The 24,710-nt window shown below is 34.5% G+C and overlaps 1 protein-coding gene across 2 annotated transcripts in view; it reads right to left on the reverse strand.

Annotated features, from left to right (window-relative positions):
* LOC132551061 (uncharacterized) overlaps positions 1-23,625 on the reverse strand; it is a 41,448-nt gene extending 17,823 nt beyond the window's left edge. For both annotated transcript variants that reach the window (XM_060215163.1, XM_060215162.1), the window contains exons 1-11: positions 23,529-23,625; positions 17,786-18,363; positions 17,472-17,549; positions 12,105-12,227; positions 9,173-9,295; positions 6,476-6,547; positions 4,831-4,958; positions 2,906-2,995; positions 2,301-2,393; positions 1,853-1,960; positions 68-266 (exon numbers count right to left, since the gene is read on the reverse strand). In XM_060215163.1, the coding sequence (XP_060071146.1) occupies positions 68-266; positions 1,853-1,960; positions 2,301-2,393; positions 2,906-2,995; positions 4,831-4,958; positions 6,476-6,547; positions 9,173-9,295; positions 12,105-12,227; positions 17,472-17,549; positions 17,786-18,362 (1,591 nt within the window). In that variant the 5' untranslated portion in view covers position 18,363; positions 23,529-23,625. The remainder of the gene's footprint in view (positions 1-67; positions 267-1,852; positions 1,961-2,300; positions 2,394-2,905; positions 2,996-4,830; positions 4,959-6,475; positions 6,548-9,172; positions 9,296-12,104; positions 12,228-17,471; positions 17,550-17,785; positions 18,364-23,528) is intronic.
* Between the last annotated feature and the right edge of the window lie 1,085 nt (positions 23,626-24,710).

The following is a 24,710-nucleotide window of genomic DNA, read 5'->3' on the forward strand; positions in this document are numbered from 1 at the left end:
TATCCCTGGTCTAACAAATTACTTTTTTCTAAATTCATAACATGTATAACCAATCTATAGATGTCACCTTTTGGAGGAGAGAAACTTCTGTCAAATATGCCTGCTGGCAGACTGCCAGGGGGACCACTAGGTTTTGGCAGCTGTGTGGGCATCGTTCCCTGTCCCATTGTTTGACCTGTCATCTGGCCTCGACCAACTCCCTGTCCAACAGCTTGATCCTGAGTCTGTCGGTTCTGATCCTCCTCAATTAGTTTAATCACAGCATCCTGAAACACAAGCAGCACAGGTTGTTAGACAGGTGAGCAGTTATGGTTTTTAGATAATTTTTTTACTTAGATGGGAAATGATTTGAGATAAATATTATACAGATAACAAAGTGGGCGTAGCTTCAGGTTATTTTTTCACATATGTGTGTTTTTGTTGTGTGTGGCTTCAGATATTACTATAGTCTGTGTTTGGTGGGTGTGGCTTCAGATATTACTGTAGAGTGTGTTTGTAGGGTGTGGCTTCAGATATTACTGTAGAGTGTGTTTGTAGGGTGTGGCTTCAGATATTACTGTAGAGTGTGTTTGTAGGGTGTGGCTTCAGATATTACTGTAGAGTGTGTTTGTAGGGTGTGGCTTCAGACATTAATGTAGAGTGTGTTTGTAGGGTGTGGCTTCAGATATTACTGTAGAGTGTGTTTGTAGGGTGTGGCTTCAGACATTACTGTAGTGTGTGTTTGGGGAGTGTGGCTTCAGACATTACTGTAGAGTGTGATTGTTGGGTGTGGCTTCAGATATTACTGTAGAGTGTGTTTGGGGAGTGTGGCTTCAGATATTACTGTAGAGTGTGTTTGTAGGGTGTGGCTTCAGATATTACTGTAGTGTGTGTTTGGTGGGTGTGGCTTCAGATATTGTGTAGTGTGTGTTGTGGCTTCAGGTAGAGTGTGTGTGCTTCAGATATTACTGTAGTGTGTGTTTGGTGGGTGTGGCTTCAGATATTAGTGTGGCTTCAGATATTACTGTAGTCTGTGTTTGGTGGGTGTGGCTTCAGATATTACTGTAGTCTGTGTTTGGTGGGTGTGGCTTCAGATATTACTGTAGTGTGTGTTTGGGGAGTGTGGCTTCAGATATTACTGTAGTGTGTTTGGTGGGTGTGGCTTCAGATATTACTGTAGAGTGTGTTTGTAGGGTGTGTGTTAGTGTGTGAGGGTGTGGCTTCAGATATAACTGTAAAGTGTGATTGTTGGGTGTGGCTTCAGATATTACTGTAGAGTGTGTTTGGGGAGTGTGGCTTCAGATATTACTGTAGAGTGTGTTTGTAGGGTGTGGCTTCAGATATTACTGTAGAGTGTGTTTGTAGGGTGTGGCTTCAGATATTACTGTAGAGTGTGTTTGTAGGGTGTGGCTTCAGACATTACTGTAGTGTGTGTTTGGGGAGTGTGGCTTCAGACATTACTGTAGAGTGTGATTGTTGGGTGTGGCTTCAGATATTACTGTAGAGTGTGTTTGTAGGGTGTGGCTTCAGACATTACTGTAGTGTGTGTTTGGGGAGTGTGGTTTCAGACATTACTGTAGAGTGTGATTGTTGGGTGTGACCTCAGATATTACTGTAGAGTGTGATTGTTGGGTGTGACCTCAGATATAACTGTAAAGTGTGTTTGTAGGGTGTGGCTTCAGATATTACTGTAAGTACTCACCAGTTATACTCTTATAAATAAGGTTGAGCTATCACTATCTATGAAATAAACCAATGTTTGAAAATTTTTCTCAATTACTGAAAAAATAAAAGCAACAAATGCTGTCTAGATGAAAGGATAAGTGGTATGACAATGGTTTGGTGGTGTTTGTGAAAGGTGACTGTAACCTACAATGTCCCTATCTTCTACTGCGTGGTACTTCTGTCTGGCTGCCTCTGCTATCATGGTCCGGTCTGGTACACTGCCTTGTGAGTACGCCAATATCCACTCAGTAATCATCTGTACACACATACACCTCACAGCAATATAAAACTATCTACGACTCTAGTTTACAGTAATACCTTCCATATTATATGATATGAACTATATCTACAAACATTTTATAGTATTAATACAACAATATATCAGTTTGACATAAGACATTATATTTGCTAATATAATTTAATTCAAGACATTATATTTGCTAGTACAATTTAATTCAAGACATCCTATTTGCTCATTCATTTCATTACAAATCAAATATGAACCATAATTTTCCATTTCTGTTACATCAAGTTTATCTGAGCAATACTTAACACATCTCTTCACATCCAATTATTTCCTCCAGAATGTAACTCACATGATGGAGGTATCTTTTAGCAATTATCCACTTAGCATCACTAGCTGGACACACCTGGCCATCTGCAACCCCTATCACAGACTGCATTATAACCTACAACAACAGATAAGGTCAGCTATATTTCTACTACAACAGAGGATCTACTTACGATTAACACAACCAGTAGAAGATTTGAGTGTGATGTTTCCGTGACTATACCATCACCTTCATCTTATAACACAACCAGTAGAAGATTTGAGTGTGATGTTTCGATGATTATGCTGTCACTTTCATCTTATAACACAACCAGTAGAAGATTTGAGTGTGATGTTTCGATGATTACAAAGTCACCTTATAGTTCTTATAACACAACCAGTAGAAGATTTGAGTGTGATGTTTCGATGATTATGCTGTCACTTTCATCAGACAAACAACCAGTGTGAAGCATACTAGCAGTGAAATTGTTGACAAATTTACAAAAAATCATCAATTATATTATACACATCCATTCTTCATTGCCAAGAAAAACTGAAATTGCTCTGATCAAACCTCCATTTAAAGTGTGAAATAATTGTCATAAGCTGGTCAATGTTATTTTCACATACTGGGTAACACTGATCACTTACATCATTTACATCACCCACAGGGATAAAATACAGCTGTAATCCTGAAGTATCAATCACCTGCTTTGCTAGATGGGACACCTCGTTAATTAACTGTAAAGAAGAATAAATCAATTAGAATAAAACAGATTTCTACAGGAAACAAGTCTACAGAAGATTTGTTACACATGATTTCTACAGGAAACAAGGCTACAGAAGATTTGTTACACATGATTTCTACAGGAAACCAGTTTACAGAAGATTTGTTACACATGATTTCTACAGGAAACAAGTCTACAGAAGATTTGTTACACATGATTTCTACAGGAAACAAGTCTACAGAAGATTTGTTACACATGATTTCTACAGGAAACAAGTCTACAGAAGATTTGTTACACATGATTTCTACAGGAATTGAAACAATTTTACAGGATACAAGAGTATGTTAGAGTACCACATGATATTGTTTATACTGGTTATATTACACTAACTATTGCCTACCACGTGATATTGTTTATACTGGTTATATTACACTAACTATTGCCTACCACGTGATATTGTTTATACTGGTTATATTACACTAACTATTGCCTACCACGTGATATTGTTTATACTGGTTACATTACACTAACTATTGCCTACCACGTGATATTGTTTATACTGGTTATATTACACTAACTATTGCCTACCACGTGATATTGTTTATACTGGTTATATTACACTAACTATTGCCTACCACATGATATTGTTTATACTGGTTATATTACACTAACTATTGCCTACCACGTGATATTGTTTATACTGGTTATATTACACTAACTATTGCCTACCACGTGATATTGTTTATACTGGTTATATTACACTAACTATTGCCTACCACGTGATATTGTTTATACTGGTTATATTACACTAACTATTGCCTACCACGTGATATTGTTTATACTGGTTATATTACACTAACTATTGCCTACCACATGATATTGTTTATACTGGTTATATTACACTAACTATTGCCTACCACATGATATTGTTTATACTGGTTATATTACACTAACTATTGCCTACCACGTGATATTGTTTATACTGGTTATATTACACTAACTATTGCCTACCACGTGATATTGTTTATACTGGTTATATTACACTAACTATTGCCTACCACATGATATTGTTTATACTGGTTATATTACACTAACTATTGCCTACCACATGATATTGTTTATACTGGTTATATACACTAACTATTGCCTACCACGTGATATTGTTTATACTGGTTATATTACACTAACTATTGCCTACCACATGATCCATATTTATGGACTATTGGTATAGCTTGTTGCTGAAATACATAGAAGTAATTTTGTGTAAACTTCATTGAAAAATAAAACGGTTACAAGTGTCCCAAATGGCCTGTTTCACTCACCTTTTTTCCTTTTTTTTTGCTTAAATTGCTTTATCAAAACTACAGAAAAGGATTGTAAAGAGAGCAGAACCCTCCATTTTTACAAAATTGGATCCTTCTTCCCCGAAGGATGCTTCTTAAAATACCTTCAAAACAAAAGATGATTTTTATAGAGATACCTCAGTTCCTTCTATAAGGCTCCATTCCTTAGCCCAGATCGTGCCCAGACCCAGCATTTATTTACAATACAAACCTCTTCACCCAACGATGCTTCAGACCAAACATGGACAAAATCCCAACACTCCAACAAAGAAGGATTTCAAGGCAATTGATCTTATTTTCCCTAATGGACACCAACTCTCTGCCTCCAGGGGGTCACAACCATTATTTTTATAGTATTGAGTCCTCTTCAACCAAGGATGCTTCAGACCAAACACGGACAAAATTCTGCCATTACTATAAGGACATTTAAAGTGGCTTGTCTATTTTCCTTGTAATCATTGCTTTGCCAGCAGGGCCAGTTAGGACATCAAACACCAAAACATACCTCTCTAACATGTTGGGAGTCAATGGCATCATTAAACATTGGTGATGACTCATTTCGTGTAAACTGTGCATCGGACAAAATGACGATTCGTGAGTTAGCAATATGTCTGCCGAGGTTTATATGACCTCCTGTAAAATAACAATAATGGTGTAAATGTTAACACAGATCAACCTGAATGACAACTGTTCAAAGGTGAATGAAGACATCAATGTCACTTAAGATAGACTTCAGGAGTCCTGTTGCTTGTTCTGCATTAACATAATTATACTGTTAGAACATATTAATAAACATACCTTTACTGTTTGTGAAACAAGTTTCAAAATCTATTGATTGTACTTTTTTATTATTGAGCAGAAAAGCTACATTTATTAGCATATCAAAATCACTTATTATTTATTTCAGTTATGATAAAAGAAATTTAATTCTTTGTTTCAAAAATATCTATTTAACCTTAGATGAAAAATTGTTTCTTTATCAAAGTAATGAGTTATGACCTACCTGAACTAAAAAACTAACTCTATACAAATTAAATTCATTGGTTCCAATGTTGTTAGAATTTCTCTTCAGTGCCTGTGTTGAAATGATAAGTAAAATGGCATCAAAGTCTAGTGAGCATGTTGTTACCATCCTAGTCTAGAGTGGGTGTTTATACTGTCCTAGTCCAGTGTGGGTGTTTATACTGTCCTAGTCCAGTGTGTGTGTTTATACTGTCCTAGTCCAGTGTGGGTGTTTATACTGTCCTAGTCCAGTGTGGGTGTTTATACTGTCCTAGTCTAGAGTGGGTGTTTATACTGTCCTAGTCCACTGTGGGTGTTTATACTGTCCTAGTCTAGAGTGTGTGTTTATACTGTCCTAGTCCAGTGTGGGTGTTTATACTGTCCTAGTCCAGTGTGTGTGTTTATACTGTCCTAGTCCAGTGTGTGTGTTTATACTGTCCTAGTCCAGTGTGGGTGTTTATACTGTCCTAGTCCAGTGTGGGTGTTTATACTGTCCTAGTCAAGTGTGGGTGTTTATACTGTCCTAGTCCACTGTGGGTGTTTATACTGCCCTAGTCCAGTGAGGGTGTTTGTCAGTGTGTGTGTTTATACTGTCCTAGTCCAGTGTATGTGTTTATACTGTCCTATTCCAGTGTGGGTGTTTATACTGTCCTAGTCCAGTGTGGGTGTTTATACTGTCCTAGTCCAGTGTGTGTGTTTATACTGTCCTAGTCCAGTGTGGGTGTTTATACTGTCCTAGTCCAGTGTGGGTGTTTATACTGTCCTAGTCCAGTGTGGGTGTTTATACTGTCCTAGTCCAGTGTGGGTGTTTATACTGCCCTAGTCCAGTGAGGGTGTTTATCAGTGTGTGTGTTTATACTGTCCTAGTCCAGTGTGTGTGTTTATACTGTCCTAGTCCAGTGTGGGTGTTTATACTGTCCTAGTCCAGTGTGGGTGTTTATACTGTCCTAGTCCAGTGTGGGTGTTTATACTGTCCTAGTCCAGTGTAGGTGTTTATACTGTCCTAGTCCAGTGTGGGTGTTTATACTGTCCTAGTCCAGTGTAGGTGTTTATACTGTCCTTGTCCAGTGTGTGTGTTTATACTGTCCTAGTCTGTGTTGATTCATTACTTAGGAAGTGTCCTTCTGAATATGGGTAATTGATGTTACCTCTTTCACTCATTCCTAAGGTCATCACTAAACTGTCTGAGATGCTTGATGGTCCTTCTGGATGTAGGTTCTCTACAAATACAGAAAACTGTTTAAATACGCCACTGTAGAATTAGTTCATTTATATATCAAAGACTGTATTTAATGACATTTACTATCCCAAAATTAGGTCACAAACACACAACATACATGAAATGAAATCAACCAAGCAAGCACTTAATTAGCATATACCACATGACCAATATCCAATAACACCAACCATTCTACTGGTATTGACACATCACAGGTATAGACACACATCACTGGTATAGACACATCACTAGTATAGACACACATCACTAGTATAAACACATCACTGGTATAGACACACATCACTAGTATAGACACACATCACTGGTAAAGACACATCATTGGTATAGACACATCACTGGTATAGACACACATCACTGGTATAGACACACATCACTGGTATAGACACAGCACTGGTATAGACACATCACTGGTAGACAGATCACTGGTATAGACTCACATCACTGGTATAGACACATCACTTGTATAGACACACATCACTAGTATAGACACACATCACTGGTAAAGACACACATCACTAGTATAGACACACATCACTGGTAAAGACATACATCACTGGTATAGACACATCACTGGTATAGACACACATCACTGGTATAGACACAGCACTGGTATAGACACATCACTGGTAGACACATCACTGGTATAGACACACATCACTGGTATAGACACATCACTTGTATAGACACATCACTAGTATAGACACACATCACTTGTATAGACACACATCTCTAGTATAGACACACATCACTGGTAAAGACACACATCACTGGTATAGACACATCACTGGTATAGACACACATCACTGGTATAGACACAGCACTGGTATAGACACATAACTGGTAGACACATCACTGGTATAGACACACATCACTGGTATAGACACATCACAGGTATTGACACATCACTGGTAGACACATCATTGATTTAGACACACATCACTGGTAAAGACATACATCACTGGTATAGACACATCACTGGTATAGACACACATCACTGGTATAGACACAGCACTGGTATAGACACATCACTGGTAGACACATCACTGGTATAGACACACATCACTGGTATAGACACATCACTTGTATAGACACACATCACTAGTATAGACACACATCACTTGTATAGACACACATCTCTAGTATAGACACACATCACTGGTAAAGACACACATCACTGGTATAGACACATCACTGGTATAGACACACATCACTGGTATAGACACAGCACTGGTATAGACACATAACTGGTAGACACATCACTGGTATAGACACACATCACTGGTATAGACACATCACAGGTATTGACACATCACTGGTAGACACATCATTGATTTAGACACACATCACTGGTATAGACACATCACTAGTATAGACACACATCACTGGTATATATACATCACTGGTATAGACACATCACTGGTATAGACACACATCACTGGTATAGACACACATCTCTGTTTTAGACACATTACTGGTAAAGACACATCACTGGTATAGACACATCACTAGTATAGACACACATCACTGGTATATATACATCACTGTTATAGACACATCACTGGTATAGACACACATCATTGGTATAGACACACATCTCTGTTTTAGACACATTACTGGTAAAGACACATCACTGGTATAGACACATTACTGGTATAGACACACCTCACTGGTATAGACACACATCACTGGTATAGACACATCACTGGTATAGACACATCACTGGTATAGACACACATCACTGGTATAGACACATCACAGGTATTGACACATCACTGGTAGACACATCATTGATTTAGACACACATCACTGGTATAGACACACATCACTGGTATAGACACATCACTGGTATAGACACATCACTGGTATAGACACACATCACTGGTATAGACACATCACTGGTATAGACACATCACTGGTAGACACATCACTGGTATAGACACACATCACTGGTATAGACACATCACAGGTATTGACACATCACTGGTAGACACATCATTGATTTAGACACACATCACTGGTATAGACACATCACTAGTATAGACACACATCACTGGTATATATATACATCACTGGTATAGACACATCACTGGTAGACACATCACTGGTACAGACACACATCACTGGTAAAGACACACATCACTGGTATAGACACACATCACTGGTATAGACACATCACTGGTATAGACACATCACTGGTATAGACACACATCACTGGTATAGACACATCACTGGTATAGACACATCACTGGTAGACACATCACTGGTATAGACACACATCACTGGTATAGACACATCACAGGTATTGACACACATAGACACATCATTGATTTAGACACACATCACTGGTATAGACACACACTAGTATAGACACACATCACTGGTATATATATACATCACTGGTATAGACACATCACTGGTAGACACATCACTGGTACAGACACACATCACTGGTAAAGACACACATCACTGGTATAGACACACATCACTGGGACAGCCACATCACTGGTATAGACACACATCACTGATAGACACATCACTGGTATAGACACACATCACTGGTAAAGACACACATCACTTGTTTAGAAACAACTGACTGACTACTAACCTAAAGCTTCCCTGAATTTGGTGTAGTCATTAGTCAGATGTTGGGCCACTTTAGTTTCCTTTCCAAATACAATAAGGGCTAGGTTCTCTTCCAAACCATTGTCCATCACGTTGTCCTCAATACCTGTACAAAAAGTACATATTGATGAAACACTTTCTTTTATAGTAATTATATACCACATATTATTTTCACCTTTGTCACCATCTTAACATCAATAAGATAAACTCAGATAACGTAAGATAAAGATAAACTCAGATAACATAAGATAAAGATAAACTCAGATAACGTAAGATAAAGATAAACTCAGATAACGTAAGATCAAGATAAACTCAGATAACGTAAGATAAAGATAAACTCAGATAACGTAAGATAAAGATAAACTCAGATAACGTAAGATAAAGATAAACTCAGATAACGTAAGATAAAGATAAACTCAGATAACGTAAGATAAAGATAAACTCAGATAACGTAAGATAAAGATAAACTCAGATAACGTAAGATAAAGATAAACTCGGATAACGTAAGATAAAGATAAACTCAGATAACGTAAGATAAAGATAAACTCAGATAACGTAAGATAAAGATAAACTCAGATAACGTAAGATAAAGATAAACTCAGATAACGTAAGATAAAGATAAACTCAGATAACGTAAGATAAAGATAAACTCAGATAACGTAAGATAAAGATTAACTCGGATAATGTAAGATAAAGATCAACTCAGATAACGTAAGATAAAGATAAACTCAGATAACGTAAGATAAAGATAAACTCAGATAACGTAAGATAAAGATAAACTCAGATAACGTAAGATAAAGATAAACTCAGATAACGTAAGATAAAGATAAACTCAGATAACGTAAGATACTAATTCAGATAATGGATGATCAAAATGTATTGTGAAGAATAAAAATATAACTGATATGAAATTATTTCGGGTATCATTATGACCACTTTGCCTGTCCTGACCTTGACTGATACTGACCTGTCAGTATGTCCCCTATGTCATCACTGTGATAGATTGATACTGACCTGTCAGTATGTCCTCTATGTCCCTACTGATCTGTGATAGATTGGTACTGACCTGTCAGTATGTCCTCTATGTCCCCACTGTGATAGATTGATACTGACCTGTCAGTATGTCCTCTATGTCATCACTGTGATAGATTGATACTGACCTGTCAGTATGTCCTCTATGTCATCACTGTGATAGATTGATACTGACCTGTCAGTATGTCCTCTATGTCATCACTGTGATAGATTGATACTGACCTGTCAGTATGTCCTCTATGTCATCACTGTGATAGATTGATACTGACCTGTCAGTATGTCCTCTATGTCCCTACTGTTCTGTGATAGATTGGTACTGACCTGTCAGTATGTCCTCTATGTCATCACTGTGATAGATTGATACTGACCTGTCAGTATGTCCTCTATGTCATCACTGTGATAGATTGATACTGACCTGTCAGTATGTCCTCTATGTCATCACTGTGATAGATTGATACTGACCTGTCAGTATGTCCTCTATGTAGAATACAGCTCTGTGATAGATTGATACTGACCTGTCAGTATGTCCTCTATGTCATCACTGTGATAGATTGATACTGACCTGTCAGTATGTCCTCTATGTCATCACTGTGATAGATTGATACTGACCAGTCAGTATGTCCTCTATGTCTCCACTGTGATAGATTGGTACTGACCTGTCAGTATGTCCTCTATGTCATCACTGTGATAGATTGATACTGACCTGTCAGTATGTCCTCTATGTCATCACTGTGATAGATTGATACTGACCTGTCAGTATGTCCTCTATGTCATCACTGTGATAGATTGATACTGACCTGTCAGTATGTCCTCTATGTCATCACTGTGATAGATTGATACTGACCTGTCAGTATGTCCTCTATGTCCCCACTGTGATAGATTGATACTGACCTGTCAGTATGTCCCCTATGTCATCACTGTGATAGATTGGTACTGACCTGTCAGTATGTCCTCTATGTCATCACTGTGATAGATTGATACTGACCTGTCAGTATGTCCTCTATGTCATCACTGTGATAGATTGATACTGACCTCTCAGTATGTCCTCTATGTCATCACTGTGATAGATTGATACTGACCTGTCAGTATGTCCTCTATGTCATCACTGTGATAGATTGATACTGACCTGTCAGTATGTCCTCTATGTCATCACTGTGATAGATTGATACTGACCTGTCAGTATGTCCTCTATGTCATCACTGTGATAGATTGATACTGACCTGTCAGTATGTCCTCTATGTCATCACTGTGATAGATTGATACTGACCTGTCAGTATGTCCTCTATGTCATCACTGTGATAGATTGATACTGACCTGTCAGTATGTCCCCTATGTCATCACTGTGATAGATTGATACTGACCTGTCAGTATGTCCTCTATGTCATCACTGTGATAGATTGATACTGACCTGTCAGTATGTCCTCTATGTCATCACTGTGATAGATTGATACTGACCTGTCAGTATGTCCTCTATGTCCCTACTGATCTGTGATAGATTGGTACTGACCTGTCAGTATGTCCTCTATGTCATCACTGTGATAGATTGATACTGACCTGTCAGTATGTCCTCTATGTCATCACTGTGATAGATTGATACTGACCTGTCAGTATGTCCTCTATGTCATCACTGTGATAGATTGATACTGACCTGTCAGTATGTCCTCTATGTCATCACTGTGATAGATTGATACTGACCTGTCAGTATGTCCTCTATGTCATCACTGTGATAGATTGATACTGACCTGTCAGTATGTCCTCTATGTCATCACTGTGATAGATTGATACTGACCTGTCAGTATGTCCTCTATGTCCCCACTGTGATAGATTGATACTGACCTGTCAGTATGTCCTCTATGTCATCACTGTGATAGATTGATACTGACCTGTCAGTATGTCCTCGATGACGGCCTTTGCCTGCTCCATGCCTTGTCCCAACATACTTTTGGAGGTATCTAGGATCAGAATGGTGTTCATTCCCTGTGCTATTGGATCTGTGCAACTTTCAGCTGTAGGGAGAAATATAGAATAATTCTTATTATTATTGATATGTTCTTAACAGTTGTCAACACATAAAATGTCATTAGGGTCATCAACTGGTGGAAAACACAGTGATCCAAAAGGAAATAACATCAAATGAACTTGAAGATCAAAGACAAATGCTGAAAATGATAAATAGTCAAATGGTTAAATAATCACAAAACATTGAAATAGTAAGTCATATGCTATAGCATCGACAAACATCTTTCAGATAACCTAGAATTTTATAAATCTGAACAGCTTCAAAAAGGTCTTTAGACTTGTAATGTTAGGATAAAAATTTTCTCGAGTAGACAGAAGGTCAATGCAGTCCAATAAAAAATGTTTAACGGTGAATGGCTCATCTCATACTATGCATGGGATGTGCCATTAAGAAATTAAGAAATTTAAGAAATAAAGAATTTATCTTTGCATTTCAACATATATGAATGTGTAAGGTAAGCATCCAAAGACAGGAAAGGACAACTTTGTCTCGGTGGTTGTCTCTATATCATGGAAACCATTCACCGGTAATAGGTTTTACAGAGTGCAATTTATTGTTAGTAAATTGATTCCATTCCTCTTGCCACTGAGCTGTTAAAAATTGTTTGATAAATGGTTTAAAATCAGTAAAATGAAATTTAAAAACGGGTGGTAGCAGCCTTTGCAGCACGATCTGCTTTTTCATTGCCTGGTATTCCTATGTGCCCAGCAAAAAACAATAGGAAAGTTTGAGGTAAGTTCAATATATAATATCATGTATTACGAATGAAAATATTGTCGATATTCTATTGCTAAGACTTTGTAGTACAGAAAAGAATATTTTCAAGGGCGAGGTAGATAGCTCGCGCTTCCGTCGTGAATATTGAGGCGCTATTGGGTAGCTGGCATCCAAAGGCTTCTTCTGTCACCATGGCCACTGCAACCTTATCATTATCTTTTGAACCATCAGTATATAAATGTAGAAAATTTTCATACTTTAACTACAATTGCGAGAAGAATGAACAGAAGGTACAATTGTCAGTGTTTGATTTAACCATTGCATGAAGTGAAAAGTCAACTTCAGGTGAAATCACAAGCCAATATCAATATTTGTGTTTTGTAACAGAGCGAAAATCTGAATACTGAATGGTGGAATAGTCTTTGGTTTGTTCTGAAACAAAGTTTTATAATTTGGATATAATACAAGCCAAAAGGCAGGATTTGAAGGATTTGACTGTAGCAGAATTGTGTGATAAATTGGTAGATCCAGCTGGCACAACAACGCGGGCAAGACAGGTGACAGGGATTAAGTTACTATATACAGTTCAGATATATGTACATCAATCCATGAGACATTGCCGCAATGACGGGCAACAGGAATTAATCTTTTACAATAACGTGAACTGTCACATGGTTATGATGTTACCTTGCTGTACATGTAAATTGTATGTCTACAAGGCAAATGTTTGTGAATTTAGCACCACACTAATCTTCTGTTTAGTTGCTGTTAAATCCTGTATGAAATCTTGTGACATGCAATGCCCCAAACATGTGAAATCCCTGGAAAAATCATTCCCACTTTCCTAGATTACACAGTTGTTCACAAGTTAATGCATACATGATGTGAGTGGAATTATCAGCAGTACCGTGTTGTATAAAGATGTTGATAATTCCTGTATGTAATCAGAGTACAGGAAGGCCACTTACTAAGGGTTTGACACTGATTAGAATCATTACCTTACAATGTAATTTCAATATTACATATTCTGCCATAAGTCCTGATCATTGAATACACAAAGTGACAATTTTACGTTACTGAAGTTTCAAAAGTCAAAGATTGCAAGCCTTACTCAAAGAGAAATTCCTATAATGTTCACTGCAATAATAGATTACGATTCCTGTTTAATAATTTGTACAGACTTAAAGTTAACATGTCCATGCACTTTGAATTTCGCAAGGGGAATGAGCCAGGAGTGTATATTGGTCAAAATTTCAAAATCCAATACTGTGACAATAGAATAGATTTGTACATGTACTTGTTCGTACATGCATGTAGACTTAATGGGAGAAGAAATATTTCCAGTTTTCACGTTTGGTAACGATATAGTACATATGACTGTAATCACTTCAACTGTCAAGATGTTTGTACATCTACATGTGTAATTAACTGCATTTTGAATATTAACTCTACAATTAATTAATTAATTTCTACAATTCTTATTTCCGTTTTATACAAATCATCTATCATTTCTTACTATACTATCATAAAATTCCTGTTTTGTACATTTTAGCTGTCTTTCTAAGTGTTTGTGTAACAGACAGATATAAGAAATTTACATGTACCAGATTACAAGTATGATGTCCACCTTTTTTCAATGGTACATTTATGTATTGTTTTAATTTATTCATTGTAATATTGCTAGGAGAAAGAAATAATCCACAAATTTGGGATTTCTACATTCAAAAGCTGCCTTGAGCTTTGTAGAAAGTACATTATCCCTAACGTCCACCAAAACCCCCTGGACCTCACCGTACCCCACCCCAGCCCCATTCCTGTATTCTTAAAACAATACAAAGTTTAAACACGGACTATGTCAAGTATATATGTATCTAAACTGTAATGATATGATGTATATGATAAATTACATGTAACAATGTGAGGTAAACTTTATCAACACTTTCTTACAAATAACATCTAGTTTTAAAAGATAACAAGAAATACAGTGTAAATATACCAGGCTGACCGAGAAATGTCCCTGTATGACGTCACAAGGTAAATCTTAATATTCTTGGTAATATTTCCTTTCATAAACGTGAGCTTTGTGTTGATTGCTACGTACTAGGAAATGTGTTACCATATTCGCATAATTTCAGATGTCACTTTTTTGGCTAACCTACATTTAAACATAACTTGTTAAGATGCTCATGCAGATAGACCATTTATCAAACTGATAAAGAGTCTATGTTAATTCTGTTGTATCTGTATGATTACTCAGTCAAGTACTAAGTACTAGATATAATATGATTCAAATATAAAAGTGTTCTATATCATTCCTGTCCATTGAATACACCAGCGCCACCTGGGGAGAGGTCGATTACTGAATATGGACGACAAAATTAATCTAGCCAGTAATAAATATAAACAACTTCTTGTTCAATGTTTCAACAATACAGAACTGAAGCAGTTTACTGGCACATGGTAAGGTGAACAGGATTTTGTAGTAAAAGCAGGTTAGTAGGCATCACAAGACTGTTAAATGGACTGTGAACATGTGCTAGGCTTATGAAGATGAAGTACGCACAATATTACAAATGTTTCTAAACTTGTAAATAGAATGAAAGGTGGCCTAAAAATTGTCCATAGCTCATCATCGTCCAGGTAAAAAGATGGCTGCCTATGATCCCTATTGCTCATCATCGCTGAAGGAGCAATGTTCCAGCGATATCGCTAAAGTGGGATTGTGGGATAGTTTTAATTCCTTCTGCTTGCACGTTGCTCGTTGCTCCTGCAGGGTTTGAGAGGTAAATCACCTCAACTGTTCTGTATGTGATATATAATATGACACCAGTGAGATATATATATGTTTCTTAGTGAGAAACCATGAAATTTTTCTTTTAATTACATTTTTAAAGGAAAAACAAATGAAACAAAATGCAATCATAATAAAAATAAAATAAGCTGGTGAAAAAATTGGGGAAATCAAAGCATGTTCTCTTACATCTGATAGTTTGACCTACATTGATCTTGACAACATGGCACCATTTTATTTGGCCTCTCTATGTGGCACTCATCAAGATAAACTTTATTTATTTACAACAATTGCGACACAAGTTTTACAACTTATATTAATCACTCTCGTTGGCCTGGTTGGAAGAGGGCGAGGGGTCTAAATGTGGGAGGAAACAGGAGTACCCATTTTTTCAAGCAGGTGACCCAATTCCTTCTCACCTCCATTCTGGGAATCAAACCCCAAACAGCTAAGTGAAAGTTGAGTGTGTTACCACTGCGCCACTTACCACCTGTACTCATCATATGCTGTTGTCTGGTAAGAACAGTTTACAAAGCCGTTTTTATACTAAATAAGAAGAAACTCTAAATGTACCGTACATGGAGAATGTTTTATATAAACCAACTTGATCAACATGTGCTTAATCTACATCAGTTCTGTTCAAGAAAATCAGCTATTTCCAAAGCAGTGACCAAAAGCTCTGTTCTGATTGGTCAAAACTACAAAAGATACATAACAATTGGAATAATCGTATCATCACTAGTGATGAAATAAAATTTCTCACCACTGCAGTAGCGATCATATAAGTTTTTATCAAACTGATTGATTCCTTCACTTACATTTCACTTGCAAAAATGTAATAAAACTATATTCTACAAAGCAGACATTATGATTAAACAAAGACTGGCATTCATATCAACTTGTGTGTACATAGGTTATCAGTGATAGTACTGTAAGGACACCCACTATACACTCAAACATCCCCTCATAAGTACCAGTTTGAAAACAGTTAACTTCCGTGAGGTTTAAGTAGCAACAGGCTAAAGATATACATGCGGCTCAAAAGAAATTATTGTGACAACAGCTGATAACATGTAACAAGGAAGCAGTAATAATGGGCTAACTATATATATACATCATGGTAGAGAAACAAATGTAACATCAGCCTAGCTACAGGGCTAGTTCTAGTTGGATTTCCCTTAGATTCACCAGTAAAGTTCTAGATTGAAAACCCATGATGGAGGACCCCTAATTAATTATTTTACATATACAGGTAGTGGATTACTACAGGCTTAACCAGCCTGCTGTGGTAATACAGTTGAAAAATACAAAATACTTGGTAAGATAAAAGTAGGTGCACAAGCCTACTTGGGCAGTACAATTAAAAGACAAAAACTTGATAAGATAAAGGTAGGTTTATATAGGCTACATAAGTCTACTGAGGTAACACATTTATGAATAAATAAGACCTGATAAGACATATTTATGTAGTCTAAGTTGATAAAACAAGACATTACTAGTGAAACAAATGATTAAATAAATCGTTTCAGAACCTACTTGGTCGCTTGATTCGTCAATCAGTAATCCCTGATCATCTGTGATAATATGTATAGGAGGGTTTGTACTGTTTAAAGTTTCTCTATTGTTCAACAGAAAGATACTACATTATATACTTTACTAGAATTAACATTTCTTTTTACAGATAAAGACCTCCACATACTTCTACATGTATGTTTCACCTACCAGTGGCTCGGACATAGCCTATAAGTTGCTGAGCTGGGTCTTGGTTGTCTGTCTGACCACCGCCACCTCCTCTGTTTCCTAAATAAGAAAATAACATTCAAATGTATTGCTCACGTCTGTTACTGATATCAGTTTTTTCAATTGATTTCAAAAGCATCTGATTCATAGACTTTGTAACAACTGACAAGATTTTGTTTTGATTATTTTATGTTCAAACTAATCTGCATTTTCTTACAATGAAAATTCATTTACAGATTTCTGACAGAGAAGAATATCCTAAACCTCCAATTTGTGTAGACCATTTTAACACTGACCTGTTGGTGGTAATTGTGACTCTCCATAGGGTGACCCTGTTCGGTTTTGTCCAAAAAAATTTTGTGGAGTATTGAAAACCTGTTCATTTCCACCACTACTGTTGCCACTGTTGTACATGCTTCCTCCAGTACCTACACCTCTGCCTGTACTTCTTCCATAGTCATTATTTCCACCCAATGAATTAGGTTCAACAGTCCTACTTCCAAAATCCATTCCACTTCCATAAGGATCAGGTCTTATGTTCCCTGAAGTTCTGGCACCCCCAGCGCCACCTGGATTACCTTGCATTCCTAGAAAGTTGCCTAAACCTTCCTGACCACCCATTCCTCTACTTCTGTCCAACTGTTGTTGCTGCTGAAATTGTCGCAGACCCTCAGGTCCTAGTATAGCTTCTAAGGCGGCGTTTCTATCTGCCTCACTCATGTTAGCTAACCCAGCATATTCTGGGGGCAGCTGGTCTAGATCTGGTCCCTGTGATTGCCCAGGAAATCCTGTCATACCTCCCATGCCTCCTGGGTTTCCAGACACCGGCCCTCTACCTCCTCCAGAACCTTGCCCAAAATTATTGAAACTCATCCTTCAAAATAAGAAATCAATAAAAGATCAAATGACTGTGATTTGCTCTGTTTCAGGTAAGAATGTGGTACGATCACTTCTATAATACTGAAAATTATTTCAAAGGAAGAAACAACAGATAGGTGATGTCTCCACTTCCCATGTGAAGTAATGGCTCATATACATACAGTGTACATTATATATTGACTCATAATCACACATACTGTAGGTTTACATTAAATATTTCAGAATTATATAATATTGGTGTAGTTTACATTAAATATTTCAGAATTATATAATATTGGTGTAGTTTACATTAAATATTTCAGAATTATATAATATTGGTGTAGTTTACGTTAAATATTTCAGAATTATATAATATTGTTGTAGCTTTACATTAAATATTTCAGAATTATATAATATTGTTGTAGCTTTACATTAAATATTTCAGAATTATAATATTGTTGTAGTTTACATTAAATATTTCAGAATTATATAATATTGTTGTAGTTTACATTAAATATTTCAGAATTATATAATATTGGTGTAGTTTACGTTAAATATTTCAGAATTATATAATATTGTTGTAGTTTACATTAAATATTTCATATTTCAGAATTATATAATATTGGTGTAGTTTACATTAAATATTTCAGAATTATATAATATTGTTGTAGTTTACATTAAATATTTCAGAATTATATAATATTGTTGTAGCTTTACATTAAATATTTCAGAATTATATAATATTGTTGTAGTTTACATTAAATATTTCAGAATTATATAATATTGTTGTAGCTTTACATTAAATATTTCAGAATTATATAATATTGTTGTAGTTTACATTAAATATTTCATATTTCAGAATTATATGATATTGTTGTAGCTTTACATTAAATATTTCAGAATTATATAATATTGTTGTAGTTTACATTAAATATTTCAGAATTATATAATATTGTTGTAGTTTACATTAAATATTTCAGAATTATATAATATTGTTGTAGTTTACATTAAATATTTCAGAATTATATAATATTGTTGTAGTTTACATTAAATATTTCAGAATTATATAATATTGGTGTAGTTTACATTAAATATTTCAGAATTATATAATATTGTTGTAGCTTTACATTAAATATTTCAGAATTATATAATATTGGTGTAGTTTACATTAAATATTTCAGAATTATATAATATTGTTGTAGTTTACGTTAAATATTTCAGAATTATATAATATTGTTGTAGTTTACATTAAATATTTCAGAATTATATAATATTGGTGTAGTTTACATTAAATATTTCAGAATTATATAATATTGGTGTAGTTCACATTAAATATTTGAGAATTATATAATATTGTTGTAGCTTTACATTAAATATTTCAGAATTATATAATATTGTTGTAGTTTACATTAAATATTTCAGAATTATATAATATTGTTGTAGTTTACATTAAATATTTCATATTTCAGAATTATATAATATTGTTGTAGCTTTACATTAAATATTTCAGAATTATATAATATTGGTGTAGTTCACATTAAATATTTCAGAATTATATAATATTGTTGTAGCTTTACATTAAATATTTCAGAATTATATAACATTGTTGTAGTTTACATTAAATATTTCAGAATTATATAATATTGGTGTAGTTTACATTAAATATTTCAGAATTATATAATATTGTTGTAGTTTACGTTAAATATTTCAGAATTATATAATATTGTTGTAGTTTACATTAAATATTTCAGAATTATATAATATTGGTGTAGTTTACATTAAATATTTCAGAATTATATAATATTGGTGTAGTTTACATTAAATACTTCAGAATTATATAATATTGGTGTAGTTCACATTAAATATTTGAGAATTATATAATATTGTTGTAGCTTTACATTAAATATTTCAGAATTATATAATATTGTTGTAGTTTACATTAAATATTTCAGAATTATATAATATTGTTGTAGTTTACATTAAATATTTCAGAATTATATAATATTGGTGTAGTTTACATTAAATATTTCAGAATTATATAATATTGTTGTAGTTTACGTTAAATATTTCAGAATTATATATTGTTGTAGTTTACATTAAATATTTCAGAATTATATAATATTGTTGTAGTTTACATTAAATATTTCAGAATTATATAATATTGGTGTAGTTCACATTAAATATTTCAGAATTATATAATATTGTTGTAGTTTACATTAAATATTTCAGAATTATATAATATTGTTGTAGTTTACATTAAATATTTCAGAATTATATAATATTGTTGTAGTTTACATTAAATATTTCAGAATTATATAATATTGTTGTAGCTTTACATTAAATATTTCAGAATTATATAATATTGTTGTAGCTTTACATTAAATATTTCAGAATTATATAATATTGTTGTAGTTTACATTAAATATTTCAGAATTATATAATATTGGTGTAGCTTTACATTAAATATTTCATATTTCAGAATTATATAATATTGGTGTAGTTTACATTAAATATTTCAGAATTATATAATATTGGTGTAGTTTACATTAAATATTTCAGAATTATATAATATTGTTTTAGCTTTACATTAAATATTTCAGAATTATATAATATTGTTGTAGTTTACATTAAATATTTCAGAATTATATAATATTGGTGTAGTTTACATTAAATATTTCAGAATTATATAATATTGTTGTAGTTTACATTAAATATTTCAGAATTATATAATATTGTTTTAGCTTTACATTAAATATTTCAGAATTATATAATATTGTTGCAGTTTACATTAAATATTTTAAAATTATATAAGAAAAACTCCTGACAGCTAATCAGGTCATTATGTGAATCTATTAAAGTTCTGATAGATTTTTTTTATAAAACTAATGAGTATTGTAACTGATTAATCAGGTCTAAACTGGACGCTGCATTTTTACAAATGATCCCTTATTGTCAAATAGAGACAGAAAAAATTACCATCTGGTTGAATATGATATATTTGAATATTTTTAGTGTGTTCCTCCTAGAAGTTTGTTATATGATATACACAATACCACTGTTGTAGGTATAGTCTGAGGAATATGAGGTTTTAGTTCATTCTCACTGGAGCACTGACTTGAGCATGAGGACTAAAGTTGAGTTTGAGCATGAGAATGGTTTCGTGAATACGTCCCCAGTTCATAATAGCAGAGTTTTCTTAAACTGATATTATTTCAAATTCCTTCACTTGAAGCTCCATAGAAATTTCCTTTTACAGTAAACTCTTAAATTTTGATTCCATTGTTTCCATAACTTTGAGAATGATTTCATTCAATGCTTCATATAACCAATCATTATACACGATGAAGGAAATTAAGATCAAAATTGTCAATTGTTTCAACTAATCGAGAACGATTGTTCAGAAAATTATTAATAAATGTACCTTAGTTTTAACCAATCATCAAAATGACAGCATTTATTTACTTTGTTACAATACAACCAGCCTATACAACAGTTATAAGGAAATCATGCATTCCTGCATGTAACAATTTCCAAAGAAACCATTAGAATCCAATTTCTACTATGATTCTATTTATTTTATTTTGTTTTGCCTGTGAAACAGATCAAATTGTAAAACGTAAACATTCTCTAATAAAAATTTAAAGTCTGTGTAACTAATGAGTTCCTTTATCCTACACTCCAATACTTAAGATTTCCAAACTCACTTCAGTTACATACAAACTCACTACAGTTAAATACAAACTAATTACAGTTACATACAAACTCACTAGTTACATACAAACTCATTACAGTTACATACAAACTCACTAGTTACATACAAACTCACTACAGTTACATGCAAACTCATTACAGTTACATGCAAACTCACTACACTTACATAAACTCACTATAGTTACATACAAACTCATTACAGTTACATACAAACTCACTACACATACATACAAACTCATAACAGCTACATACAAACTCATTAGTTACATAAAAACTCATTACAATTACATACAAACTAACTACAGTTACATACAAAACTCACTAGTTACATACAAACTCATTACAGTTACATACAAACTCACTACAGTTACATACAAACTCATTACTGTCACATGCAAACTCATTACAGTTACGTACAAACTCACTAGTTACATGCAAACTCACTACAGTTACATACAAACTCATTACACTTACATAAACTCACTATAGTTACATACAAACTCATTACAGTTACATACAAACTCACTACAGTTACATGCAAACTCATTACAGTCACATGCAAACTCGTTACATTTACATACAAACTCACTAGTTACATGCAAACTCACTACAGTTACATACAAACTCATTACACTTACATAAACTCACTACAGTTAAATACAAACTCATTACAGTTACATACAAACAAACTGCCTGCAGTTATATACAAATTTTTGGGACCAGTACAGTGAACTGTTTCTCACAACCACAGACTGAAGGAAGTGGGACCAGTAGAGTGAACTGTTTCTCACAGCCAGAGGCTGAAGGAAATGGGACTAGTAGAGTGAACTGTTTCTCACAGCCACAGGCTGAAGGAAATGGGACCAGTAGAGTGAACTGTTTCTCACAGCCACAGGCTGAAGGAAACACTTTGGTGGGTCAATCCTCACATCTACATTGTATATGCTGTAGAATTTACTAGGTCCGTGGTCTCAAGAGAAACTTATTGAAGGAGAATGAGTTTTCCACCATGTCCAGGTTAATTCAGATATGATCTAGTCTCCATATGGGATAAGGTGACACTTTCAGTGAAGTGTTTTATATTTCCATTAACAAACAGACACGATGGTTTATATTCCAAATCTTTGTAACAGATACATATTATAATGCCGTGAGATTACTGTTGAAGTGGTTTATTCTAGACATGCTCTAGTACAACTGTATATTGATATTAGTACTATTTTCCTTATGTTTCATACCTGTGTCACTGCTAAGGTACTCACTGGTATAAGGTGATGACGGGAATTTTCAAATCTAATTCTGAATTCAGGAACTGTTAAAGCGATATTAATCATTATCAATTGCTGAATTACATGTACCCTATGTACCAGCCTCGTCTGTCAATACACTAAATATTATTGTAAGTGAATTATTGTAGGCTATGGTAAACAGTTAGACAACATCGACGGGAAGATCATTTTACGTACATACCTCGATTATAAATTAGATACAGATTGCAGCATACAGATTGTCGTTACGAAAATCAGTTGGTTCACATCGACAAAGAAAGTCACATTGTCATAAGTTCAACTTTAACCTTATATCAAATATGAAAATTCCTTGACACGAAAAAATTCCGGTCTTAAAACCGAAAGTACATACAAATTTAGGAACGGAAATTATACGGAGTGATCATAATGTAACATGTAAAATCCCAAAGTTACGATTTGACGAAATGAAACAGTATCAAGAGTTTTTCCATTCGGAAACTCTGGTGGTGGTACAGGGTCTTGACACGGATCACCAGTCCATGGTCCATATGTTACCTGGCGATATTATGTGGACTACTAACTAAGGAATGTATTAGTGTTTGTAAGGAAGGTGGCTTGTGTAGTACAACAGGATTAGTGTTGTGGTAATTACTACACAAACCCTCTCCCCTGGAAACATTGTTCCGCCACGTCACTTAGCTCGATGTTAAATAAAACTAATTATATGACCCTGATAAAGCAGTAGAGGTCGGTAATACACATACACACTAACACAACAACAACAAATTGTTTTTATTTTCAAGGCCACTTCTCAGAATCTCTATTACAAACTGGATGTTTCTCTTTGAATATTTGGTCATTGTTTAATTACGTAATCTTCTTGCAATATAACGAAAATCGTCCGTACTGACAGCGATGTAAGGTACTAGTGTACCCAACTTATCAATAGGAAATACCACACCGTCCTGCTTATTCTATAAAAAACATGTTGATCTTCGGAACCAATCGTCTATTACAAATAGGATAACGTCATTGAGACCTTGACGCCCTTGACCAATGAAAAATCGGATTTAAAAAGACAGGATTTCCGCCGTTTTTAAAGGATTTCACGGCTATTTTTCGAAACGGTGTTGACGCAATTTTCTACCTGAGTATTCTGCACTGCGTCTGAAATTTATCCTTCTCAGCTTAAGTACCATTAATTTTTGCAATCAAAATTTATTTGAAAAAATGACGTGCTGCTTTGCACTGATAACAAAAACAATAATAATAAATGAAAAAAAATAGGAATAAAATATAACAGAAAAAGGTGATTACATGTATAAAGCAATTATAAAATTACATAGGACCTACATGTATAAACCAAGATCCACGTGAGATAAACAAATCTATACATGCATTT

Source organism: Ylistrum balloti, unplaced genomic scaffold (assembly GCF_031769215.1).
Source record: "Ylistrum balloti isolate Yb309-2 unplaced genomic scaffold, AGI_CSIRO_Ybal_v1 Utg370170, whole genome shotgun sequence".
NCBI classification, from domain to species: Eukaryota; Metazoa; Mollusca; class Bivalvia; order Pectinida; family Pectinidae; genus Ylistrum; species Ylistrum balloti.